We start from the raw sequence: 16,938 nt of genomic DNA, 5'->3' as shown, positions 1-16,938 counted from the left end.
TCTACTGACCTGTCCTCAGAGTATTCCTCCATGTTGTCTACATACCTGTCCTCAGAGTATCCCCCCATGTTGTCTACTGACCTACCCTCAGAGTATCTCTCCATGTTGTCTACTGACCTGTCCTCAGAGTATCCCTCCATGTTGTCTACTGACCTACCCTCAGAGTATCCCTCCATGTTGTCTACATACCTGTCCTCAGTGTATCCCTCCATGTTGTCTACTTACCTGCCCTCAGAGTATCCCCCCATGTTGTCTACTGACCTACCCTCAGAGTATCCCTCCATGTTGTCTACTGACCTGTCCTCAGAGTATCTCTCCATGTTGTCTACTGACCTGTCCTCAGAGTATCCCTCCCTGTTGTCTACTGACCTGTCCTCAGAGTATCCCTCCCTGTTGTCTACTTACCTGTCCTCAGAGTATCCCTCCATGTTGTCTACTGACCTACCCTCAGAGTATCCCTCCATGTTGTCTACATACCTGTCCTCAGTGTATCCCTCCATGTTGTCTACTTACCTGCCCTCAGAGTATCCCTCCATGTTGTCTACTTACCTGCCCTCAGAGTATCCCTCCATGTTGTCTACATACCTGCCCTCAGAGTATCCCTCCATGTTGTCTACATACCTGTCCTCAGAGTATTCCTCCATGTTGTCTACATACCTGGCCTGAATTAGTCTCTCCATGTAGTCTGCTAATTATTATGCAATTAAGATGTTGGTGGGAATTACTTAACAGGACTCAACCTACAACAAGGCCATTGGGTTCTTATGAAAAAATTTATTTGCAAGATGCCAAAGTTGTTTCTTAATTGATGTTATGGAAGTGACACATGACACTCGGGTCTGGTTTGAACAATAATCAATTCATTGGCATAGTATTTGTATTTCTATTTTGTCACGTGGAAAGGTCAAGCTTCTATTTTGGCCAAACTGACCAAAGACACCGATAGGCATGACAGGTTTTATAAAAGTATTGTTAGTATACAGATACTGTTTGTGAATTGATACTGTGTATTAAATTTCCAGGGAAGTAAAAAGTAATATGATGAAATATGTAATAAATTGTCATCATTCAAGATTTGTTATTTAAAAACCAAAATAAAGGTGACATTTAAAAATTTGATCTTACAAACATACCAGAACTGCATGTCTGTCATGTGAGAGGGCCAGAGCACATAGAAATTAATTAAATATTCATTAGAAGGACAGGTGAGAATGCTTGGCTGGCGACAGGTAAATTGTTGCACTCCGGGGCCCCTGTTACAGAAACTGAACATGAAACTTGGAAGATGTACTTTTATAATAAGTACAGCTATACCAAAATGTTAAGGAAGACACCTGGATTATCTATTAAGGAGAAAGACACCTGGATTATCTATTGGGAAGGAAGACATCTGGATTATCTATTAAGGAGAAAGACACCTGGATTATCTATTGGGAAGAAAGACACCTGGATTATGTATTAAGGAAATCGACACCTGGATTATCTATTGGGAAGGAAGACACCTGGATTATGTATTGGGAAGAAAGACACCTGGATTATGTATTAAGGAAATCGACACCTGGATTATCTATTGGGAAGGAAGACACCTGGATTATGTATTGGGAAGGAAGATACATGGATTATGTATTGGGAAGGAAGACACCTGGATTCTCTATTGGGAAGGAAGATACATGGACTGTCTTTTGGGAAGAAAAGTTGCTAAATCATCTGTTGAGATGACAGAGCTGGCTGGCTATCAAGAAGAAAGAAATCAGGATTAACTATTGGGAGAAAGGTGGCTAATTAATCTGTTGTGGAGGAAGAAGTGGATTGACTCTCTCTTAGAAGGAAAGATGACTGGATTATCCATCGGAAAGCAAGATGACTAGATTATCCATCAGAAAGCAAGATGACTAGATTATCCATCGGAAAGCAAGATGACTAGATTATCCATCGGAAAGCAAGATGACTAGATTATCCATCGGAAAGCAAGATGACTGGATTATCCATCGGAAAGCAAGATGACTGGATTATCCATCGGAAAGCAAGATGACTAGATTATCCATCGGAAAGCAAGATGACTAGATTATCCATCGGAAAGCAAGATGACTAGATTATCCATCGGAAAGCAAGATGACTGGATTATCCATCGGAAAGCAAGATGACTGGATTATCCATCGGAAAGCAAGATGACTAGATTATCCATCGGAAAGCAAGATGACTAGATTATCCATCGGAAAGCAAGATGACTAGATTATCCATCGGAAAGCAAGATGACTAGATTATCCATCGGAAAGCAAGATGACTAGATTATCCATCAGAAAGCAAGATGACTGCATTATTCATCGGAAAGCAAGATGACTGCATTATTCATCGGAAAGCAAGATGACTAGATTATCCATCAGAAAGCAAGATGACTGCATTATTCATCGGAAATCAAAATGACTGCATTATCTATTGGGAGGAAAGGTGGCTGGATTGTCTATTGGGAGGAAAGGTGGCTGGATTATCTATTGGGAGGAAAGGTGGCTGGATTATCTATTGGGAGGAAAGGTGGCTGGATTGTCTATTGGGAGGAAAGATGACTGCATTATCTATTGGGAGGAAAGGTGGCTGGATTATCTATTGGGAGGAAAGGTGGCTGGATTATCTATTGGGAGGAAAGGTGGCTGGATTATCTATTGGGAGGAAAGGTGGCTGGATTATCTATTGGGAGGAAAGGTGGCTGGATTATCTATTGGGAGGAAAGGTGGCTGGATTATCTATTGGGAGGAAAGGTGGCTGGATTGTCTATTGGGAGGAAAGATGACTGCATTATCTATTGGGAGGAAAGGTGGCTGGATTGTCTATTGGGAGGAAAGATGACTGGATTATCTATTGGGAGGAAAGGTGGCTGGATTATCTATTGGGAGGAAAGGTGGCTGGATTGTCTATTGGGAGGAAAGGTGGCTGGATTATCTATTGGGAGGAAAGGTGGCTGGATTATCTATTGGGGAGAAAGATGACTGCATTATCTATTGGGAGGAAAGGTGGCTGGATTATCTATTGGGAGGAAAGGTGGCTGGATTATCTATTGGGAGGAAAGGTGGCTGGATTGTCTATTGGGAGGAAAGGTCTATTATCTATTGGGAGGAAAGGGAGGAAAGGTGGCTGGATTATCTATTGGGAGGAAAGGTGGCTGCATTATCTATTGGGAGGAAAGGTGGCTGCATTATCTATTGGGAGGAAAGGTGGCTGGATTATCTATTGGGAGGAAAGGTGGCTGGATTGTCTATTGGGAGGAAAGGTGGCTGGATTGTCTACAAAGTTTGATTGTACTTTCCACAGATGATAAAAATCATTTTGCTGCCTTTCAATTGAAAAGATTGTTGAATAATCCTCCTCATACCAAGCAGAAAGGAGATTTTGATCAAGCTGTAGTTCCATGTCAGTGTTGATTATGGAGTAGTACCAAGTCTGTCACACCCACCTGACCTTGAAAAGATTCTGCCCTAGTGCTTGGGATGACATCATTTTGTGTGACAATGAGATGGCAGTGAGCCAGTAGTGGAGAGTTTATAGACTGGTAATGACTGGGCTAGACATACATCTCTCTACTAACTCATTTATTGTAGAATTAAATGTATATTAAACCTAATGCAAGATACTTGTATAATCAGAAAGAGGATACCTTCAAACTCATCACTAACCCTGCTCACCTCCTAGTAAACACCATCATAAAGGTGGAATGACCAGATATGCTAAGTTTCTTATCCTAACTTCTGACCACATGTCCATCATCAACTGGACAGGACAAAGCATTTTATGCTAATTACAAAATTTATACGGTCATCTGTCAGAGTTTAAAAACCATATGTGTTTTATCGTAAACAAAATGATAAAACAAACATTGCTTGGGTGGTTTTTAGTCGCCTTTACTGTCATATATGACTGTATTAATATTTTGTTTCCTGTTTAGTATGACATTTCATACAAACTTATCTGTCTGTATGTTCAGGGTTTGGCTTCCTACACACTACCTGGTGTTGTACTAAATGATATAGATTATCTGATGGGACCTTGCTTCCCTCCAACAATCATGTGACATCATAAATCTGAGACCCCATACTTATGGTATAACAGGTTTATTTCACCAAATATCATCACTTTGTAACATTTCTCTAGAACATAACCTTGGCTATAAAGATTTCTACAATACCTCTGAGGAGGGAGGGATATACTATAACTCAGAGGGAGATATATACTCTAACTCAGAGGAGATAGATATATACTATAACTCAGAGGAGGGAGATATATACAATAACTCAGAGGAGGGAGATATATACTATAATTCAGAGGGAGATATATACTATAACTCAGAGGAGGGAGATATATACTATAATTCAGAGGGAGATATATACAATAACTCAGAGGAGGGAGATATATACTATAATTCAGAGGGAGATATATACTATAACTCAGAGGAGGGAGATATATTCTATAACTCAGAGGAGATAGATATATACTATAACTCTGAGGAGGGAGATATATACTGTAACTATAAATCCTATTAGGACATCTACCTTCTGTCTCCTATCTACTGATTCTATAGGGACTCTACCTTCTCTCTCCTATCTACTGATTCTATAGGGACCTCTACCTTCTGTCTCCTATCTACTGATTCTATAGGGACTACTGATTCTATAGGGACTCTACCTTCTGTCTCCTATCTACTGATTCTATAGGGACCTCTACCTTCTGTCTCCTATCTACAGATTTATAGGGAACTCTACCTTCTGTTTCCTATCTACTGATTCTATAGGGACCTCTACCTTCTGTCTCCTATCTACTGATTCTATAGGGACTCTACCTTCTGTCTCCTATCTACTGATTCTATAGATACCTCTACCTTCTGTCTCCTATCTACTGATTCTATAGGGACTCTACCTTCTGTCTCCTTCCTATCTACTGATTCTATAGGGACTCTACCTTCTGTCTCCTTCCTATCTACTGATTCTATAGGGACCTCTACCTTCTGTCTCCTTCCTATCTACAGATTCTATAGGGACCTCTACCTTCTGTCTCCTATCTACTGATTCTATAGGGATCTCTGCCTTCTGTTGTTTCCTTACACAGTCTTTCTAACAGCACCACTGGTGAACCATTAATCAGACAAAGGAATGTTTGAGAAAGGCAGTGACATCACATGGCCTTGGCAGCTGTTTGTTTAAAATCAACATTTTAACATGCATTGCCTGTGCATGTGTGAATATCACACCCATTTTCTTAATCCAGTTTTTTTTCTTTAGGTCAAAGTCTCAGGATGACCATTTGTGATCCCCTTTTGTCCCGCGTTGTGCATTGTGCAACATAAACATTTTTGACTTCCACTGGAAAAGTCCTGAACCAATTTCAGTGAACTTTTACAAAAACCTTACATGGCTGAAGGCACACCCAGATTGTTAATTATGTGGTGCCCAACCCAGGGGCCTTAGGGTTGAAGCCAAAAATTGTAAAATAGATTGCAACTTTGAAAATAAGTGTAAGATGACTATTTGATGAGATACACATATTGACCTTGACTGATGTCACAGGGGTTGATGGGCAGGGCTGAAAATGGGTCAAATTGACTGAAATTTCAAAAATGTTCTATTTTTCGTGGATGGAAGATTTCATATTGGAAAATTTAAATCTTTAGTGAAATTTCTTTTAATTTAAACTTGGTTAGAACCTTAGCATGGGACAGCTGTTTATGTATATTTAATCTACATTTGCATTATGTGTACAATGCAGTTAAGTTATATTACTTTTTTTCTATGGCGTGTTACAAGAACCATTGTGACTCTGGTGACCATTTTCAATTCAATTAGGCAAGTTCATCGTTTGACCTGCTAGTGTTATAAAGGTGAAGGTTGCTGCCAGATCTACCAAATAATGAATCATTCATTTTATTGTGCATGTTACTACATTTCTGAATTAACAAGAGAATTAGTCTTCTTCAGTGTTGGTAAATGGTTTTATTGTTGAAGTGGAAGTTGTTCTGCTGAATTAGCAATTATTGCAGACTGTAAATGTGTATGTTGTAAACTTCATTTGTCAAAAGCATTTGTGTTCTGGATATATTCCAGCCATTTGCATTTGGATTTCATAAAATCTGAAAACACTTATTTTATCATACAACAGTACCAGCTTATACTTTCTGCCATATATCCCTTTAGTTCAACCTTACCCAAACTGAAAGGAGGTCACCTTCCCACACATGAAAACCTTTTTGTAGTGTTACCAGGCAGATGTGTGTATAAAGCATATTTGCTTCATTCCATGTTTACTAGACCAACCCCCTTGTAACATTGTGAACATATTGCAAACAAATAGGTATGCAGCAAGCTGGCAATTCAAAGATATCATATTGACAAGCAGTCGAGGTCATAACCATTCAATTGCATTTTACGTTATCAAGTTATGTGGGTTTCTTTACGAGTTGGGTATTGGTTCACTTCATATGAAATATCATTTATCCTATATTTAGTCATGAAATTTCTTTTGGCCCTGTCTTACTTCATCTTAGATCATTTTATTTCATCTTTAAAGCAAATGATGGATACTGTGCACATTTGCTGTAGATTCAATGATTTTGTATTAAAATTATGTAATCTTGGTGAGAGTGGTATCTCTAACTGCCACCCGCCCACGCCCTAGAGTTGGACAGAGATCAGTGTAAACAGGATGTGGTCGGCTACAGACCCAGATTCTTAGAACACTTCTCAGTAATATCAGTTTCATTTTCATGTTGTAAGTACAAGTAAATATTTGACTGACTTACTATTAGAAGCATGCAACCTGATACAAGATACAAGTATTTTCATCACTTCAGAATACATGCAACATACTGATTTTTATCACTGAAATAAAATCTTCTTTTACTTCCTGTACACGTAAATCTCACTAACTTTTGAAACTTTTTAAAATCTACACAATGAAACAACACCTTCAACTACTCGCCAATATTCACTTATAAAAGTGTGGAATTTAGGCCTTATTGTGAGGACACCAAGGCCATTCATTACTTTTTGGCTGACTAACACCATAGGTATATCTGTATTTATATGGTAACTGGTTTTCCCAGGTCTCCATTGGACAAGGAATCTGCTGATATAAGACATAATTAAAGTAAGGATGGTCTGTGGTATGGGCTGGTCTCAACGCTATCATAATTAATTCAATTCTGAAGTATTTATGTGTACAGTGAATTAAAACCAAGTAATCAAGATGAGAGGATAAGATACAGGTGCTTGTGGAGAGATGAGTAGATTATGTACTCTATAATGGACACCAAAATGACCTTTTCCTCATCATATATACAAATATTTATCAGTCAAAGTTAACTTGCAGAAAAGTTATGAAGATGAATGACGTGACCCTAATTAACCTGTGTTATCAGAGTGTAACGTGGGAGGCAATTCCTCCCAGGGAATGTGATTCTGATACAACATTTACGTTTCTGCCAAAAATTTGCTATTGACATATTAATTATCACACATCAGGCAATTTCATTTATTTTCAAAACTAGAATGTCAGGGTCTTTGTTGCTTTCAAAGTGAAAGTGTAAAAGACTGGTCAAACCATGAAATGAAGGAAACTTCATGAAGGAAGATCTTAAATAACTAGTCAAGAAAATAGGGCGAGACAGGACCAGATTAAAGGGTGTTTGAAGGTGTTGATCAGAAAACATTATTGGAGAACATGTTTCCTGTTATTATATTGGAAAACATGTTTCCTGTTCTTATATTGGAAAACACGTTTCATGTTTACCAGAGTAATAGCACAACGATTAATTGGAGTAATATTTTGATTTAGTGCCAGTATGTTAGGTCAACTGATCGGTAAACTTTATAAACTTTATTGTGGATGAATTTAGAATCAAATTTGTCATAGCCTGGCATTCAGTAAATTTCAAAGGTGAAGATACCACATGTTTTACATATAAATATTTGTTATGGAAGGTCAGATGTAGAACTCCATCAATTGATTGATTGATTGATTGATTGATTGATCGATTTCACATCAGTGTTATATAACAAAGTGCTATTGCTGAAAGGTCTTGGGAATATGTCTTCACTCTGTGAATGTCTCCGACATTAAGGCTTGCAGATAAGAAAAGTGGAGACTGAAGTGTCCCACAAAGGAAACAGGAGATCAACATGCTGTGGTGTGAAGAGCGTAATACTAAAAGTCTTTATCAGATAAATTGTAGTTTAATGATTTTGTTGTCAAAATTTATAGAAAAATTGTCAACATACATCATTACACCTATACAGTGCTGGATGTTCTAGTTCAATAGACAGCCAACGTTTTTTCTTTCTCTTTACACATTCAGCCATATAAGAAGTGTTAACCTTTGAATAGTTTCACAATATTTTTCATTGACAAAAAATATCAACATTACCTGTTAATTTTTTTCAAAGAATACATCAAGTGAGGCTTAAGACTTTTATCCCTTGATGAGAAGATTAAAGAAGTGAAGTTGGTACACCTGCATCCTGCACCCCAGGGGGCTGCCCAGTAGGCCTCTCTGAGCCAGGTCATAGTCAACTTGACATTTCACAACTTACAAAGCCTTCAGGATAAAACAATGATTCCTGTAGGAATTTTGCTTTAACTGGGTTTCCTTCAGTGTTGATGTAGTTAGTTGTCATCAAAAGATAAATTATTTAAGATTTTAATCACATGAAATTTGGTTTAGGGAGCAATGGTTTGTATGGTGATGCTAACCAGCAGTGAAGGAGAATTTCTTACTTGTGATGTAAGATGTTGATATAAATAAAAGTATGTAAGTATATTGTTGTGTAATCCCATAACTCACCAAACCTACTAGTTTTATTAACATACCGGTATACAGAACAGGTTCTGAAGCCACACAGGATGTCATTGTGTTTACTTGAAACTTTTCACTTGAAATGTTTTTAAAATCTGATCTATAAATTTCTACTTGCTCTCAAAATGATTTGATTGTGACCTTTGAATAAGAAATGGAGACCTTAATGCAGTGTTTTATATTTGAGGTTAATCGTATGTAGGACAACTTCAGATGCCATTTGTAATTCTATTTGTGGCAAATATTCCGTGCCTTTTAAGGCAAGTATGGCTGTACAGTCTTTCTATATTTGTATTTTGATAATAGACATTGTTACTGAAGTATTTTTATATTGTGACTTATTACTAATTATGTTTGACCTGGAATACCTTTAACTATCATACTGAAAGTGACCTGAAGATATAGGTCAAGGTCAATTAATTTTTGTAAGTCATTATAGAATCCAAGCAGGGATACTCAAATATTGACTACCTTAGCTCGGAGATATTACCCTTCAACTCCTCATCCTAAGATATTGTTCCTGAACTGTGGGAATTTCATAAATGTTTATTCTGTGTGGATGTGATTCGTTTAGTAGCCTTATGCTGTGTGTATTAAGAGGATATGTGATGGAACACTACGTTTATTAGGCCCTTTTATACACAACCACATGACTTTAGACCTTCCAGCTTTTACCTTGTCTAATGATAATGTTTGCTTTGTCCAAAAGTTCATTGATAAAAATGAAGAACATCTATTCTTGTATGGGGGATAAAGAGATTGAAGGTCATCGGTGACTCACATCTGACACCAGGTAAGGGCCTCTAAGTAGAACCATACCACACTTCAAAGGGATACCTTTTGTTATAAATTCATCTACCAAGTGCCCTGTGACTGGCAGGTGGAGTTATGATATCTCTGGTCGTAGCACCTCCCACACTTTACATACCACTGATACCTGTGGTTTTTACCTGCTGATCAGGCACATATCTCTGGGTCTCAGGTATACAAACATCACTGTATATACCTAGTAATAACACAGCCTCCCTAACACTGGTGTGAGGTTTGATCCATCTTATTCATTTACTGTGTTATCTTTATAATGAATCACATTTCATCCTTTTTGTTTATAAACATTCAGGTATATATAAACAATGTTTGCTCTGTGCCATTGGAACCTCTCTAATATGGACATCTTCTATCAAATACAACCTGACTATATGACAATTTCTGGTAACACCTATAGATCTAGGTGTAATTATTGAACAAGTTGAAAGTCTGTTGCCACCAGATCTAGGTGTACCTATTGAACAAGTTGACAATCTGTTGCCACTAGATCTAGGTGTAATTATTGAATATAGGTGTAATATTGATCAAGCTCACAGCCTGTTGCCACCAGATCTAGGTGTAACTATTGAACAAGTTGACAAAATGTTGCCACTAGATTTAGATGTAACTATTGAACAAGTTGACAGTCTGTTGCCACTAGATCAAGAAGACAATATGTTGCCACTAGATCTAGGTGTAATTATTGAACAAGTCGAAAGTCTGTTGCCACTAGATATAGGTGTAACTATTGATCAAGCTCACAGCCTGTTGCCACCAGATCTAGGTGTAACTATTGAACAAGTTGACAATATGTTGCCATTAGATCTAGATGTAACTATTGAACAAGTTGACAATCTGTTGCCACTAGATCAAGAAGACAATATGTTGCCACTAGATCTAGATGTAACTATTGAACAAGTTGACAGTCTGTTGCCACTAGATCAAGAAGACAATATGTTGCCACTAGATCTAGATGTAACTATTGAACAAGTTGACAATTGGTTGCCACTAGATAAAGTAGACAATCTGTTGCCACTAGATCTAGGTGTAACTATTGAACAAGTTCAGAATCTGTTGCCACTAGATCTAAGTGTAGCTATTGAACAAGTTGACAATCTATTACCACCAGATCTAAGTGTAGCTATTGACCAAGTTGACAATCTGTTGCCACTAGATCTAAGTGTAGCTATTGAACAAGTTCAGAATCTGTTGCCACTAGATCTAAGTGTAGCTATTGAACAAGTTGACAATCTATTACCACCAGATCTAAGTGTAGCTATTGACCAAGTTGACAATCTGTTGCCACTAGATCTAGGTGTAACTATTGAACAAGTTGACAATCTATTACCACTAGATCTAGGTGTAACTATTGAACAAGTTGACAATCTGTTGCCACAAGATCTAGGTGTAACTATTGAACAAGTTGACAATCTGTTGCCACTAGATCTAGGTGTAACTATTGAACAAGTTGACAATCTGTTGCCACTAGATCTAGATGTGAATTGTATCTTCCTCAGACAACCTGCTTTAACATAAAGTGACAAGCAACAATGGGAAAATAGGCAGTTAGAGTGGAGAATCACTAACTATCCATGCTTACTCGAGCACAATAAACTGTACATCATTTGGAATTAAATTAATGATATTTCATGAAATATGTGTGATATTTCGTGAAATATGTGTGATATTTCACATTAAGCTAATAATGTTGTAAAAGGTTTTCTCAATATTAAGGTCTTATACATCCTGTATGAAATCATACAATTTGTATCCTGTGAAATCTTTAAAACTGACATGAGTTTATGTCGACTCTGATGGTTATCTCCTTCAGTGAATATATTAATACAGTATATAATCTTGTAACAGTCATCGTTATCATCTGCTCACATCAAGTCATTCAGTTTTCATACCTCCCTCTCACAAATTTTAGAAATTGGTCCCAATTTTATTCTTGATAAATTTCCTAAATTTTATATAAATTTTTTCGTAAAGTTATAATTTATCAGATTTCATTAAAAAATATTTAGAATTATTTTAAGAAGATGTAAGAAGTTTATTTCCAGAAAAAATGGGTACTCGTATTTGCTGTAACCAATTAATCAGTGTAACCAGTAATGTCTTTTTTTAGTGGTGTGAATGATTTTAAGATTTTGTGAAAATTATGGGATGAGAAAATTAGATACAATTGTTGCAAATTTAAATTACCTACTCAGTGATAAAATGTCCATTATAGAATGAACAGAATTAGTATTAAATATCTTTTTAAGGAACTGATAGTTAGTATAATCAAATAGAAATAAATACATATATCAGAGATCAAAATATTTCCCACAGCAATTCTCCAAATGATTATCACACATGGCTAGAAACCCATGTGTTTGAAAGATTCTAAACTGTATGAATTGATTATCTCCCCTTACCCATGTCCTGATAGGCAGGTTCATGAAACATACAGATTAATTCATATCAGAATGGACATCTGTTCTCAAGAAGAATCATATGCATTAAAACTAAAGTGGACTTTTTTTGTATCTTTATGCACATATGGAATTGAAGATTTGCAAGAAGAGTGGATTGTATTTAGTTATATGGGTAGACCAAAACTAGTAAAAAAAAAAATCGTGTAGTGAGCATATCAATTAGGATTTAAATTGTCGCATAGTGTTTTTAGTGATTTACAAATAAACCTGTTGCATTTCTTTACTATAGTACAGTATTTCATTTTGTTCTTTAGCTGAACAACATAGAAAACAAACGTCCTGACATTATTATCTCAATGATGTTATATTTCTAGGAAATATCTAGTATATTTATTTGGGTACATGGCTCTAGTTTCAGAGAAGGAAGTAACCGAAAAGCTACTCTACGATATGGGTGAGAGTCAGGTCCATTTCACTGACAATTACAATGTATTATTCATAATGGATTTTTCTAGGAAATCTGCACAACAAGGAATCTTTTCAAGGTCACATGTCACATACAGCTGCAGGATGATAGCAATGTCACAGTTCATAGGCTACGTCATGCCAGAATCACACCAACAAAAGCTGACAGTGGTTTATGAGTGCTAAACTTCTGTAGCAAAGCTGTATGAGAGTGCTGGGGATAGCAGTAACCTGCTACCAAGACAAAAACACCTCAAAGCATATCCCTCAAATAGGGAACCAAATGCAGATTTGAGTTTGATAAAATCTAGCAACTATCCATTATGAATCAAAAGTATTGTTCTCCAAACTGGCACTTAGATGGAAATGACTTGCCTAATTTCAATAGCAACATGAAGGTTTTAGATAATTAATTATTCAGTAAATTGTTAACATTTTCACTAAAGGCCATCTTGAGTTCTATTTCAGAAGAAAGGGCTTTCTCTTTTGTTAATGTCATAAAACGTTCAATATTTCATGATCTCATTTGTGTGGAACCAGCTATCACTTTAATCTTTATCACCTCTTCTGATAGAACCAGACTCTGCTTCATTTTGTTCTGTTATTTTGAAGCGTTTATAGTGACACAGAAAGGTTTTCTATTTTAATCTTGTTTAATGCTCAGACATTTGATATTAATGCAGAAGTTAAATTCTGTCATCCTATGGTTTTGACATTAACCATGTACAGGTATTTTATATTGACTGATCAACATATTCTGGTCTGTTAGACAAGGACAATGGACTCCATTAGACAAGGCTTTCTTCATCACATAATATCTTGATAAAATGTCAAATTTCATTATAATTTGTTCATTGGAGTTGCTTTGTTATTTAAAAGAAGATAATTGTAAATCTTGTGATTAAAAGCGTTAAAGATTTTTTTTTTTAATTAAAAACGCATTGTGCATAATATTATCACTCTCTCAGAATGTCCACATTATTTCTTAAGGAAAGAATATTGGTGCTTTTCAAATGTTGAATAAAGAATTAAACCAAGAAAAGAGATGAACCAAACTATGCATGTTTGTGTTTATTTATTGTTTAAAATAATATAATTTGAGGGACTAATAGCTTTGGTGTGCTGTTGATGGTAAATGTATGCAGTGCCCTATCAGAACTTTGTGGTTCAGTGTTGTAGGTTATAGCTCTACAATTATACATACAGATGACTTCTGATATTTGGGATGGAATTCTCACTTGTAACACTTCTCCCTTTTTTTTCAGTAGTTTTTACCTTGTTTCTTTAATCTCTCTTAATTTGAATTTCCCTTTGTTTTTTTGTACAGAGGAGGATGAGGAGAATATCACTCTAACAGAAGTGACTGAAGAACAGATTCAAGGTACTCTGGATGTGTCCCAATTATCAGTGTCCCAGGCCCAGGTGATCACAGGTGCAGAATTAGATGGAGACTACATTGAAGGCGTAGAGGAAATCTCGAGGGAGGGCGAGGAAGAGATTCCTGGGGAGGGGGAAATCAACATGGAAGAGCTAAGGGTTGGGGCTATTACTGTAGACGGGGCACAAGTCATTGAGGCTCATGAAGTAGAGGGACTGGTTGAAAGTGAACTGGAGGAACCAACCATGAATATTTCACAAGAGGAGGAAGAAGAAGAACTCTCTATTGCTATGGTTTAACTGTTATCTTTGTCAACAGGTAATTTAACAGCACCTGTACATATCAACATTTCTTCATGAATTCTAGTCATATCCTAATATGGGTACTTTGAAATGGATACTGGTATCAGTGGGAGGGTATGATCATAGTGCAGAAATATCTAGTTGTCACACATTCTCCAGTTACACCCATGAGGTACTGCTGTCTTAAACATTTAGAAATCTGAGCAAATACCAATGTCAGTTCATTGGCATTCACATCCAGCTTGTGTCGTAATGGCTTAGACTTTCAGTCAAGAACAGTTCACATTCAAAGAAATTCTGTGATTTTCCATATTGTGCTACAGCAACTGATGCCTGTTATATACTGCAGGACAGTAGTATGACATCTGATGATTGTCATGTGATATGACAATACATGTATTACATAATGTTAATATCTCATTTATGTCATGTTGTGTGACACTTTACACAGCGTTAACACCTCATTGATGTCATGTTGTGTGACATTTTACACAATTTAAACACCTTATTGATGTCATGTTGTATTACATTTTACACCATGCAAACACCTGATCTCTCATATTGTATGACATTACATATTGGACACATCTAATGAAAAAAAATATGCTATCATATCTGTTAATGTACTGTAATCATCTGAAGAAAAAATAATTAAAGAAAAACTCTTTGAGATTTATAGCTGTGTTTATTGACAATAATATTGATTTCACTCAAAGTTATCAAACTGCACTCCGTGATAGTTTACCTTCCTAGGTATACCTCCATCTCTTTAATTACCTGCTGTGTGATTTCTGTAACTCCTCAGGACACAAAAGTGCCAGATACATCTCTGGGATTCTTTCATCAATTTTTATTTGAAATTACTTGTGTTATTTTTTTAACCATTGAACTTCACCCCCAAACCATTGAGGAAAAGAAATCAGAACAGTTGCTGTACCTGTGCACATGGTGGTCATTAAAAGAGTAATTTACTAAAAGGATATCACCAGATTCCCATCGGCAAGGCCATAATGGTGTCAAATCTCCTCTTAATAAGTACAATACTGGGCCTACAGCTAAAACCTATATGAAAATTAGAAGAAAAAAACTTAAATTACCCCAGCCAGGTAATGATTAGTGAGATGAATGATATATGTGTAATGGAGGAACCAGAATCTATATGTACTTTTACAATAATTTCTTGTTCATAACACACTTACTCTTTATAATGTCACCTCACTAGTTCACAGTGATGTCTGTAAAAACTTGACAATGATACTATACATCTTAACATCAATAAGTTTGTCATCTCCAACAGTATAGTACATGTATTTATATATTATGTCCTTATACACAAGTACCTGACAAGTAAATGTTAACCCTTTGTTTTATTTAACTGTATTATAGAAACCTTACACCTGTACTGTGTTGGTTTTTTCAACCATCCATAGTTACTCACATGGACTCTTCATTTCCAAACACCAAAGAATGTAGAATGATTAGTACTTATGAAGATAAATGGGGGTGTTCACCTGACAATTAATGCAAAAACACATTACAGAAGGTGATAAAGTGTTATTTAATGAATCTTAATTTATAGACAATATTGTATTTTTTTATGATGTTTCAGCTATAAATAGCATTATGGGTCCTGTACAGGTTGGTATGCCAGATTGAATGATGAATGCCTTTTTTTATTGAGAGATTGAAAAAAATTAAGTGAAAGATAAATTTGATTTGCAAAATCAGCTGAGACTTGTCAATTTCTTGTCAGTTAGATTTTTGAGATGTTTTAACACTTTGATAATGTATTATCAATCTGAATAAAAGAATCTGGGCATGCTTCAATGTCCTTCATCCTTTACTGATTGTGAACAGGTTTTTTTTTCAAGGAATTCAAAAATGAAAGACAAAGTGTGGTGAGCTTTGAGCCAATACTATTAGTGGATAAATCACTATCAAGCTTCCTCACAAAATGACTTAGACTTCCTCTCAAAGTCGCTAATAAAACATGAAAGACTTCAGACTACATTATCTACAAGAAAAAGAGTTCCTCTAGGCAGAACAGTGTACACCCACCCAGAGTCAAGTATATCAATATATCAAAATGCTTGAAGACCAATAAAATGAAATACTACAAGAAAACACATCCTGGTGCAATTATGATAGCGCTTTCTAAGATTAAAAAAAGACATGACAAAAATAGTAACAGACCTCCAGACTAATCAGCAGAAAAAGAACAAAGGACATGAGCTCTTCCCATCATTACTGAATAGAAATGCCACTTACTGAAGAAAATCCTTCACATCTTGATGATACTTAGGTACAAAGATATCACTCAAATTCTTAAAGAGATTTTCAGGTAAATTTAGAATGCTCATCAAAAATTAAAGAGATTTCCAGGTAAAATTAGAATGCTCATCAAAAATTAGGGACATATCTTCTTTAAAAAAAAAGAAATCTGATTTGAATTGTTCCAAGCAAGTTCCAAGTAAATTCCTTGTGTGAGTCATGAAAAGAAATTTATGAATTCATGTTTTGTTTTACAAAACCATATTTGAGCATTGATGTGAAGAAATTTTGACTATGGCTGAAAAAGTCTCACTTCGTCACCATCTTTCCCTTGACATCCCCTCCAGTTTCTAGATCTTTATGACCCCAGTGATGGGTTCTGCATGATGGCAGCCATCTTAGGCTTTGGACAGAGGAGAGGGCCTGGAGCTATGATAATTGTAGACCAGCTCTGCAAAATTT

General features: G+C 36.2%; 1 protein-coding gene across 1 annotated transcript in view; it reads left to right on the top strand.

Annotated features, from left to right (window-relative positions):
* LOC132550246 (uncharacterized) overlaps positions 1 to 15,934 on the top strand; it is a 109,818-nt gene extending 93,884 nt beyond the window's left edge. Inside the window, exon 18 of the mRNA XM_060214285.1 lies at positions 13,853 to 15,934. Coding sequence (XP_060070268.1) covers positions 13,853 to 14,202 — 350 coding nt within the window. The 3' untranslated portion in view covers positions 14,203 to 15,934. The remainder of the gene's footprint in view (positions 1 to 13,852) is intronic.
* Positions 15,935 to 16,938: the final 1,004 nt, after the last annotated feature.

Source organism: Ylistrum balloti, unplaced genomic scaffold (genome assembly GCF_031769215.1).
Source record: "Ylistrum balloti isolate Yb309-2 unplaced genomic scaffold, AGI_CSIRO_Ybal_v1 Utg370114, whole genome shotgun sequence".
NCBI lineage: Eukaryota > Metazoa > Mollusca > Bivalvia > Pectinida > Pectinidae > Ylistrum > Ylistrum balloti.
Note: the sequence above shows the minus strand (reverse complement) of the source record. Positions and strands in the feature narration are given on the sequence as shown.